At 48.1% G+C, this 10,892-nt stretch overlaps 2 protein-coding genes across 3 annotated transcripts; one reads left to right on the top strand and one right to left on the bottom strand.

Moving 5' to 3' along the window:
- The first annotated feature begins 139 nt into the window (after positions 1-139).
- On the top strand, positions 140-9,797 carry pisd (phosphatidylserine decarboxylase). 2 transcript variants are annotated; one of them, XM_061697916.1, is made up of 10 exons: positions 140-224; positions 1,041-1,084; positions 1,170-1,303; positions 2,589-2,723; positions 3,207-3,308; positions 3,476-3,599; positions 3,925-4,089; positions 4,344-4,504; positions 6,207-7,526; positions 7,625-9,797. In XM_061697916.1, the coding sequence occupies exons 1-9, from the start codon at positions 181-183 to the stop codon at positions 6,432-6,434; spliced, it is 1,137 nt and encodes a 378-aa protein (XP_061553900.1). In that variant the 5' UTR covers positions 140-180; the 3' UTR covers positions 6,435-7,526; positions 7,625-9,797. The 2 variants fall into 2 exon arrangements, with proteins under 2 accessions (XP_061553900.1, XP_061553901.1); XM_061697917.1 differs by lacking the exons at positions 140-224; positions 1,041-1,084 and having other exon boundaries at positions 1,210-2,505.
- On the bottom strand, positions 7,611-9,917 carry rnf224 (ring finger protein 224). Its single transcript, XM_061699300.1, has 2 exons — positions 9,750-9,917; positions 7,611-7,932 (listed from the first exon to the last, which is right to left on the bottom strand). The coding sequence occupies exons 1-2, from the start codon at positions 9,915-9,917 to the stop codon at positions 7,621-7,623; spliced, it is 480 nt and encodes a 159-aa protein (XP_061555284.1). The 3' UTR covers positions 7,611-7,620.
- Positions 9,918-10,892: the final 975 nt, after the last annotated feature.

Here is a 10,892-nt window from a genome sequence, read left to right as displayed (position 1 = left end):
GCAGAGAACAAATTTCATGTGCATGCATGCATGTTCATGACAATAAAAGATGATTCTTCTTCTTCTGCTTCTTCTTCTTCTTCTTCCTGTCAGTTCGTGTAAAGCAATTGTTATCTTAGTTTTTTACCAATTGACGCAAAGAAGGTATGCGTCATGTGACGTCACTTCCGTACACCCAAGATGGCGGCGCCCTTGTGGATGGTGTGTGGCCGGAAGCTTTTCAGGTATTCGGATTTTTGGGGCTATTTTAGCTATTTGAAATCCTTTAGACGAGATACGATAATATGCAACCGGTCACTTAAGTTGTGACGTCTCCAACACGCGACGCAGCAAGTGTGTGTGCCGGAGGGACGCGCGCACACACACGGAGTGCACGTGACGTGTGCTCAATGTTAGGGAAACAAGCTTTCACTTTTGTCTTTTTTTTCAAACAAATATTTCCTTTGATTCACTCGAATGTCTTGGGATTTCTTGTGACGTCAGACAGATGGTCAAGTTGTCAATCTATATTCTGTGGAAAAACGTACAAAATAGAAAAAAATACGAATATGAATGACTTATTTAACGTCACGAGATGTTTGGATGGGTGTGAGGTATTTCTGTTGAGGCTCGTGTGTATTGTGTTTGAGATATTTTGTGTGCTCGGTCCGTTTGAGGTGTATTGACGAATCAGAATCATCTTTATTCACCGAGCATGTCAAAAACACACAAGGAATGTGTTTGTTGTTTGTAGTTGGAGCCGCTCTAGTACGACAAGAGACAAATAAATAATTTTGAGACATAGAAACACAGTACGCAGTGTCGCTGAGCAACGAAAGGTTACCGGTAATATGGTAATGCCGGTACATATTTGTAGGACAATTGTGCAAACGATGCGGCGTCCTCTTACAATTTAGAGCAGTTTGACATGACTAACAGAGCAATAATCTTCCTGTACAAGCCTAATGCTAACGAACAATGTGAAATGCCATAGACGGGCTCACGGAAATGAACGCTAACACTTCAAATGGGGTTTCCCTATGCTAATGCTTCTGTTTCAGATTTCACCCTGTGAGGTGCGGCCAGCGACGCTTCTTCAATTCTGGCAAGTTTAAACATTTTTCATTTTAAATCAATAAAAAGGAGGCAGAGCAGACTGTGGGCCAATCAGCTGTCTCCTGTCTCGTTAGGTCACGGTTTCTTCTTCCGTCCCCGGCCCCTCCCGCTCCTGGTGGTGACGGGAGGCGGTTACTATGGTTACCAGCATTACAAGAGGCGGGACCGCGAGGATGGAGCCCCGCCTGCTCTGGCCACGCCCACTCAGGTAAGGGGACGTTGCCGGTGCGCAGTCTAAGGGGCCGCGGCCGTGCGGGACTCGAACGACGGCCAAGAGCACGCATGGTGAGCGGCGGTGAGATGTGTCGCCACGGCGATGGCACATGTCGTAAGCGACATGTGAGGAGAACGAGGGAGGGGGGAGGAAGAGGAGGAGGAGGAAGGTTGAAGCGAGCAGCCGCACGACTTGGGTAACAAAGTGTGTGTGTGTGTGTGTGTGTGTGTATGCGCATGAGTGTTTTTGCTGTCAGCATTGGTTGTATGTGTGTTTTTGTTGTATGTGTGTCTTTGTGTGAGTGTTGTGTGTGAGATGTGATTGTTAGTTGTGTTTGTGTATGCATTTTTAAAGTGAGTGTCGGTTGTGTTTGTTTTTGTGGGTGTATGCTTGGTGTGTGTGTAAGATATGTTTGTTGTGTGTCAGGTGTGTGATTATGTTTGTGTGCCTAGTGTGTGTGTGAGGTGTTTGTTGCATGTGTGTTGTAGCTTGAGATGATGCTAATTCCGCTTGATCCCGTCCTAACCCACTTAGTTCACATGTGCACGCAGAATTGTATCTTCTGTCGTGTGTGTGTGTGTGTGCGAGAGACCACCTGATGATTTAGTTTTAACAAAATCATATAAGTACAGTAGTCCCTCGTTTATTAGACAAAATGCCGCTAAGTTGTGGCCATATTTTCGTGTTATAATTTGTGTGTGTATATACGTCTATACACACACAGTATTTTAAAGCTCTATGCATAATCCCAATGCAAAATACGCACGTGAGGAGCAGCTGTTATTTTTGTCCACTAGGGGTCACTATATAGACTTTGAATGTGTGACTTGAAAAGGCGGGGCCCGGCCTGGTAAGTGTCTTTTGCGTCGGCCAATGAGGGTGCAGACTTGACTGTAAAATCTGCGATGCAAAAGTGTTAAAAAGCCGCGATACAGTGCGGCCGCGGAAAGCTAGCCGGGACCTGGTGAGGGACGGCTGTCGTTTGGTAACGCTTCCGAAGTGGCTACCTTCCTATTCTTCCTCTTCCTCATCAAATGTCGAACGGACCAATCAGACTGCAGCTTCCGTATTTGGCTCGTCGTCATTTGAGCGTGCTCAGAGCGCGCGTGCGCGGCTCCGCCCCCTGGTGTCGCCGGCCTATCGCATTCATCTGCTACTTCCCGCCCGTGCGCACGCTGCGGCCGCCGGCCAATCGGGTGAGAGCTCTGCTCCGGTCGCACCGAGACGCGTCCGAACTCTCCTCCTCCTCGTCACGTGCACTATTGTGTTGGTCCGGCAGGTGGCGCTATATCGCTCCTTCCCGACTCGCCTGCTGTCTCGGGCGTGGGGGCGTGTCAACGACGTGGAGCTTCCCGCGTGGTTGCGCAAACCCGTCTACTCGCTCTACATCAGGACCTTTGGAGTCAACATGCAGGTCGCGCACACAAATATCTCACGCACACACACAGACACACACACATTTTGCTACAATGCAAAGTAGGCCTTGTACAGCTTTTCTAACAGTGAAAATTCTTCCACTCAAAATAAGTCAAGACACAGACAATGTCTAAACCCCTGCAACAAAGGTGAGCACACCCTTATATTTTTGTAAACATGTTACTCTACCTTTTCACTGATAAGTTATAATTAATATACACATAGTTGCAAGAAAAAATACTTTGGAATGAGCTGTAAAATAAATTTTTCCATCCATGATTACAATGCGTCCAGGCCCTGAGGCAGCCAAGCGCACCCAAACCACAATTCCCCCCTCAACATAGTTTGCAGTTAGGATGATGTTTTGATGGTGGTGATGTTAGCATTCGTTAGATTGTGTTAGCAGATAGCTGGAGTACGTGTTTACGTCAAGTGCTGAAACAGAGCCCCCTTGTGGTCAGCGTGCGGTGTCGTCCAATAGGAAGCCGCAGTGGAGGACTTGCGTCACTATCGGAATCTCGGAGAGTTTTTCCGGCGGGGTCTCAAAGAGTCGGCGCGTCCGCTTTGCTCCGCCTCCTGCCTGGTAAGCAAGCTCATCGAGCTCCTCCCTCTTCTGAACTTTCACTTATGTAATCCATAACAAAATATTCACCCAAAAATTGTTCTGGCAAATAAACTTGAGTTAATTGATCAAAGCGCCAGGTTATGAATTGACGTATGTATGATGATGACGACATTGTTTGCTGCCAGGTGTGTCCAGCAGATGGCAGGATCGTTCACCTTGGTCGTGTGTTGAGTTCTGAGGTGGAGCAAGTGAAGGGCGTCACGTACAGTCTCGAACACTTCCTCGGGCCGCGAGACGGACGCAGCGACGGTAAGAGAAACAACACTGAAACGACAGCACACTCGAGAGGGCGAAACAATAAACTTTACTTGACTCTTGTAGTGACTCCTGAAGTGATTCCTAAATTGACTCACAATTTGATTCCTGAAGTGAGTCCTGAAGTGATTCAGGGAGTGACCCCCAACGTCCGAATTGACTCTGGTTTATGATGCCACTTCCTAATTGTCACCAGTAGCGAGTCGTGTAGTGACACGAAAATTGATACCCGAAGTGACTCTCCAAGCGACTCCCTTTGTGACTCCTGGAGTGACTCCCAAAATGACTCCCTCATTGACCCCGAACGTGACTTCCTCAGCGTTTGCGGCCACGCGTGCGGACTCGTCTTTGTCGTTCCGGGACCGCCTCCTGACGAGTCACGACAACGAGCTGTTCCATGTGGTCGTGTACTTGGCGCCCGGCGACTATCATCGCTTCCACTCGCCTGCCGACTGGACGGTGGCGCTCAGGCGGCACTTCACAGGTCAGAGTGCACGGCCGCTTCCTGTTTGCTGTTGGGTGTTGCCAGGTCCGCTCATGTAACGTGTGTTGCGTGTGTCACATTTGTTGTTGTAACGTGTGCGCGTGTCAACTGTGTGCGTCAGGTTTGTTCATGTAATGTGTGAGCCCGTGAGTGTGTGTCCGATTTGTTTTTGCCAGAAGTGTGTGTATGTGTCAGGCGCGTGTGTGTGTGCGCTGTTGATAAATGTAACGTGTGCGTGTGTGTGTGCGTGTCAGGTTCTCTGCTATCGGTGAGTCCAGGCGTGGCGGGCCGGGTGAAGGAGTTGTTCTGCCTGAACGAGCGCGTGGCTCTCAGCGGCCGATGGCGGCACGGCTTCTTCTCCTTCACGGCCGTGGGCGCCACCAACGTGGGCTCCATACGCATCTACTTCGACCAGGTCAGTGCCGCCCGACCGTCGCGAATATCGTCACGTGGGGTCGTAAACGGGTGTCGAACTCGCAGCCCGGTCCTCAGGTGCGACTGGTTTTCGTGAAGCAAAACTCGTGCGTGTCGTCGACTTCGTGTTCCTTGGCAGAAAATCTCAACCCGAATTGCAATTTTTCACTTTTAACTCGTTGCCGGACCGATCGAGATTTTTTTTAGGCCGATTCTGACACTTGGCGGAGGAAAGTTCCGATAACCGATTAATCGGCTGAATTATTTAAAAAAAATAGAATTCATAAAATTACTTGTTTTTGGGTCCCTTAATGCTTACATTAATAAAGATCTGAATTCCAGGGAGAACATTTGACAGGTGCGGCACGGTGGACGACCGGTTAGAGCGTCTGCCTCACAGTTCTGAGGACCGGGGTTCGATCCCCGGCCCCGCCTGTGTGGAGTTTGCATGTCCTCCCCGTGCCTGCGTGGCTTTTCTCCTCCCGCATCCCAAAAACATGCACGGTAGGTTGATTGAAGACTCTGAATTGCCCGTAGGTGTGAACGTGAGCGCCAATGGTCGTTTGTTTGTATGTGCCCTGCGATTGGCTGGCGACCAGTTCGGGGTGTGCCCCGCCTCCTGCCCGATGATAGCTGGGATGGGCCCCTGCACGCCCGCGACCCGCGTGAGGAGAAGCGGTGAAGAAAATGGATGGTTGGATGGAAAATGGCTAATATCAGCCAATGAAGTCAGCCGGCTAATTCATCGGTCAGGCCTAATTTCAACTAGAGGTGCTACAATTGATTTTGATACTTGATTATCATCGATAATTCCAACTACAGGGGGATCCCGCTCCTCAACCTCCCTGGCAAGTTCTAGTCAGGGGTGCTGGAGAGGAGGGTCCCCCGGGAAGTCGAATCGCAGATTCAGGAGGGGCAGCGTGGTTTTGGTCCTGGCCGTGGAACAGTGGAGCAGCTCTACGCCCTCGTCAACCGACGGCAAAGAAAATAAAAATTGGAAAAATGGTTATCTGCACAATTCACTGCTACATAGTTCTATATCTTTGCACAGATTTTCGGCAGTTAAGTTCAAACATGTTGAATGTGTTTTGAAACACATCTCTCCGTTCCGTTTACAAGCTCTTTAAATGTGGAGTTTTTCAAGTTTCGAGCTGTCGCGAGGTCGTTTTGTGTTGTGTTTTGTGTTTTGTGTGAGGAGCCAAAATTAGAGCGGCGACCGAACCTCACGTACTCCGCCACTCGAGGCCAATGGAAAAAAATGGCGCAATTAGTGCTTTGCGATGGGCAAGGAGAGCCACAGCCGCCGGTGCGCTTGCACACGCTTATTGAAACGCAGATACAAAATGAACACACTTGCAAGGAGCATCAAGCAGACGCTCACTCTCAGTTAGCCTGAAGTGACTCTCGTAGTGACTCCTGAAGTGGCTTCCAAAGTGACTCAAGTCGTGATTCTCAAAGTGGTTCTTGAAAGGACTCCCGAAATGCGCAAGTAGCGTAGTGCTTCCTGTAGTGACTCTGGAAGTTTCTCCAGTATTGATTCCTGTGGTGACTCCCGGAATGCTGAAGTAGTGACTCCAAAAATGGATTCCAGTTTTTCAACTCTATTTTTAGTTGTACTTTTTCCTTTATTATATTTCGATTGATTTGAGTGGGGACGGCGGATTTGGTGTGTGAGTAACTGGCGTCATATGTGCCGCTTTCAGGAGCTGCAGACGAACGCGCCTCACGACAAGAAAGGTCGTTTCCATGACCTCCGGTATGCGGGGGCGGAGCCGGCCGAAGGGGGCGTGGCCCTGCAGCGGGGCGAGGCGGTGGGCGAGTTCAACTTGGGCTCCACCGTGGTGGTCCTCTTCGAAGCGCCCAAAAGTTTCGCCTTCAGCGTCAAGCCGGGACAAACCGTGCGGGTGGGCGAAGGGCTGGGCAGCCTCTGATTGGCTGATCCAACTCGGGGGGGAGGGGCTTCCAAACATGACATTTGGAGGACTTTTCCGACGATGCCTTGCAGCTGTCCTGCCTTCGAGACTACTTGTTGGATTGGCTTCACGTGAAAACATTCTCATTGTCATAAATATTCCAAATAATCAAAGCATCCAAATTAAAATATTTTTTTTATTTAAGAGGAAGATTTTTTTTTTTTTTTTTGTCAAGCATTCTGATTTAAGACCGGCCCTTAAAATGATGCCATTCAAATATTTATATGATATGAATAAATATACAGTCGTACCTGCACTTACGACCACGCATATTTGTGGTTCGGCAATCGCTGATTTTTTTTTTTTTTACCTATGACCTATTCTTTGCGCTATTATCATTATTATTAGTAGTAGTAGTCACACATTTTTTTCAATATATTTTTTTTAATTCATAGAAATTAATGTCAATTATTTACAGATTTTAGTTTTTAAACCTGTCCAGTTTTTCACTGTACTTTTGGCCCAATCCCCATTTATTCCTTTTGTATTTTTTGGGGTAAAATAATGGCAATTATAATGAGTGTCATTTTACTTTCAGATTGTCACCCTTATTCGTGCTTTTTAGGGACTGGCTGCTCTGATTTTCTTTTTTCTTTGAAGATTTTTTTTCAAGGCAAATAATAAGCGTCAGTGAACCTAACCCCCGTTATTCGCGGAACCCTTCACGTAGTCAAATATTTTTGGACGCAATCCCTCGCTTACATCAGCGTTTTCGTAATTGGGTTAAAAAATATTTTCCTCAAGGCAATGACAACAAGTGTCAATTATTCACAGATTTTAGGGGGGTGAAGAAACATCACAGCGTTTATTCCGGGTGTCATTTATTCGTGGACCTCGTGGAGTGAAGGCGCTGCGATGCCCTGGCATGTTGGCAAGGAGAGCCACGGTCGTCACTTATTGAACAGAACAAACATTTCAACGCAAATACAAAATGAACACACTCACAAGGAACCGCTGTAGACCACAACTCACACCCAGACGCTCGCACAGACTAACTGGCCACTTGGACTCCAGATACTGACTTCACGCTCGAGGCCACGCCCCTTAAAGGTACAGTTTATTTCTTTACATTCTTTTATGTTTTAGACCAGCGGTGATATTTATCTTTGTTAACAGAAGAATTTGTATGTGAAATATTTGATGTTTAGCCTCGCCCCAGGCAGCAGCAGCACAACCAATAGGAGAGAGGCTTGCAGCAGTCGCCGTGGCAGTGAAAGCGCGGTTGGGCGAGCCCGCCGTGCGACCACGCATCGGCGCCGCCGACGTCCTTGGACGCCCACGTGGTCTTCCCGTCCCGGGCCGCCGCCTTGCCGGTCGACGCCCCCTCGCCGCTGCGAGGGGCGGAGCCGGCGTGCGTCTTGAGTGCCAGGAAAGAGGTCAAGTCCAGGTCCAGTGCGGTGGCGCCCCCGCGCGGACGAGGTGTGTTCTGCCGGCACTGAGGACACGGGATCCACACCTGACGATTGCAGGACGATTTAATCGCAGTGCGCTGCAACAGGTTATGGAAGCCGCGAAAGGGTAAAAATCTATTTTTACTATTTCAAAAAAGAAGAATGTATCTGATGTATCTAGCTTTCTCACTAGCCAGCTACAACTCTTTAGCTAGGTAGCTAGCTAGCTACAAGTCTAGCTATTTAGCTTGTGAGCAGGAAACCTATTTAAATAGTCAGCAACAAATCTACCTCGCAAGCCCGCAACAAATGTATCTAGCTGTCTTCCTAGTTAGCTACAAATCCATATATCTCTGGCTAGCTTGCTAGCTCCAAATCTAGCTACAAACTAGCTGTCTTGTGTAATGTCAATGTAGGGGGTGTGGTCTCAAGCGTAGTGTAGATTAGGGCCCGACCGTTTAATCGGCCAGCAAATGTAATATCATCCGATATTCACCCTTTTCAAATCGGCACCGATTTTTTTACAGACAGAAAATGGATGGATGGATTTTTTTGCACATTAACAAAAATAATGATATTCAAACATCCATCCATCCATTTTCTGTCCCGCTTCTCCTCAGTAGGGTCGCAGGCGTGCCTCAGCCTCTCTCGGCTATCTTCGGGCGAGAGGCCGGGGTGCACCCTGAACCGGTCGCCAGCCAATCGCAGGGCGCATAGAAACAAGCAACCATTCGCACTCACAACCTACGGGCAATTTACGCAGCCATGCCATGAGAACATGCAAACTCCACACAGGCGGGGCCGGGGATCGAACCCGGGTCCTCAGAACTGTAAGGCAGACGCGATATTCAAAGAAAACAAACACAAATCGGCCAGTTTTTGCCAATTTTTCTGTCTCGTAAAGTTAATAAATACTAAAGGACAAAGTATTTACAGTATTGTTAAATTCAACCAAATGTCTGAATCGGCATCGGCCTCAATACAATCCCCATCGGTCGCCCCTACCGTCAGACCCCGCCCACTAGATGGCGGCAACCGAGTTGACACGTTGGCCTCCTTGCAGTGGAAGAAAAATACCAATTGGTGACGCTAATGCGCCATTAAGCTGGTTTGTCAACTGCCAAAGAGGAAGGACAACATGCCCAAAACACGACTGTACCGAATGATGCTGATGTCGTGTTTTGTGCCTGCTCGCAGGTTAGGCGAGGGGCAACATTTGTATTGTTGTGTGTTTATTACAATACTGTTAATTGCACTGAAATGCTATGAAAAAATGTTTAAAAAATAAATCAATATTTTTTTGTAGAACGGATTAATTGCATTTGAATTGCTTTCAATGGGGAAAGACAATTTGAGATACGGGCGTGATCACAGAACGAATTAAACTCGTATCGCAATGCACTACTATTTTCTTTATCCTCCGCGAAGACAACATCCGATATTACTAACTACGAACTAATGTTACCGCTAAGGAGTTGTGCCGACATCTCCTCCGTTTGCGTGTATGTCTGCTTTATACTGCCCCCAGGTGGCCAAGGAAGGAGCATTCTTTTGACTGAATTATGTTGCTGCTGTATGTTTTCATCAAGTATAATATTATATATATATTTTTTTTTACATTATATAATATATATGCATTTTTTCCCATGAAAAACACATTCAAAACAGTGTTTTATTTGCGTCGATTGTTTTACGAGCGACTGCAGTCGTTTATGTAACGTGCGTTCATGATTGCGTACATGCTAGATGCACGCTGTTGATGCTGTGCTGACGACCGTGTTGTTTTTCTTTACGGACTTGACTTGGGGGAGGGGCTATATGATGACATCACGTCCCGCTACGCGGGGGTTCACGAAGGTTACGGACGTGACCGGGAAGTCACCTGCTCGTTGATGACGGCGTCCAGCCGCTTCACGCACGCCTGGCAGAAGGTGTGGCCGCAGTGCAGTCGCCGCGGCAACCGTGCGGCCAGATCGTAGCGGCCGAAGCACACGGTGCAGCGCGGGGCCGCCGCCGAGCCGCCACGCGCCTCTTCTGCTTCTTCGGACATTTTCATCTAAACGCACACACGGTTACGTCATCATACGGAGAATGGATTTGTGAATCGAGAGATTTGTTTCTAAATACATTCTACACATTTGAAGAGAATTGCTGAAAACGTGAGAGGCGTAGTACTGAATTGTGGAGAAATAGCGTTCAACTCGTTTTCACCATTTGCGTTTTGCAGATTTAGTTTTTTTTTTTGGCGGAGGGGGCGGGGCCCAGGTGGCATGAGTTTCCCGAAAATGCACGCGAGGCGTAATCGCTGGCATTAAGCTTGCGGACTGTGGTTGGGCAAAAAGCTGGAATTTGGCAGTGAGGTGCAGTGAACACAATCAAGCACATTTACAACTTTCATGAAATGATATTCCTTTATCTCCAACAGTTGGTTTATTATCTTCATTCATTTCGTAGTGTTTCTCTTGGCCGGTCACCTTCCGGTCATCTTTTTCGTCCAATGAGATTTCAGCTTAATTTGCCCAATGAAGGCCTTCAGACTGCCCGAGTGCCACCGTGGGACACGTGCACACGGTTAGCGATGGCTCTTTTTTGAAGCGATCAAATTTCAGATTGGCCACTCTTGGCCTTCAAGCGACGTTGCCGTTTTTCCGTCCTCTGGTCGAAAATGAAACGGGGTGACGACGATTATTCACATTTTCAAGAAAACGTCACATTGTGATCCCGCTGCAAGAATTAGCGTAACATTAGCCTGTCTATGGCGTTTCGCATTAGATTAAGCTAGTGGACTTTGTAAATAGAATAGAATGACCTTTTATGGTCATGAACATGCACGCAAGCACCCGAAATTAGTTCTCTGCATTTAACCCTTCGGGGTGAACACATACACACGTTAGCGGAACACGCTGGAGCAGGGGGCGGCCGAAGCGCATTTCGGGGTATCGGTGTCTCGCTCAAGGACACCGCAGCCGTGAGTCCGGGGATCTCGGCGGATGGTCCGGTCGGGGTCTCGAACCTATGGCCCCAC

This window comes from Phycodurus eques, chromosome 15 (genome assembly GCF_024500275.1).
Source record: "Phycodurus eques isolate BA_2022a chromosome 15, UOR_Pequ_1.1, whole genome shotgun sequence".
Classification (NCBI taxonomy): Eukaryota; Metazoa; Chordata; class Actinopteri; order Syngnathiformes; family Syngnathidae; genus Phycodurus; species Phycodurus eques.
The sequence above is the reverse complement of the archived record's forward strand: the minus strand, read 5'-3'. Positions and strand labels throughout refer to the sequence as shown.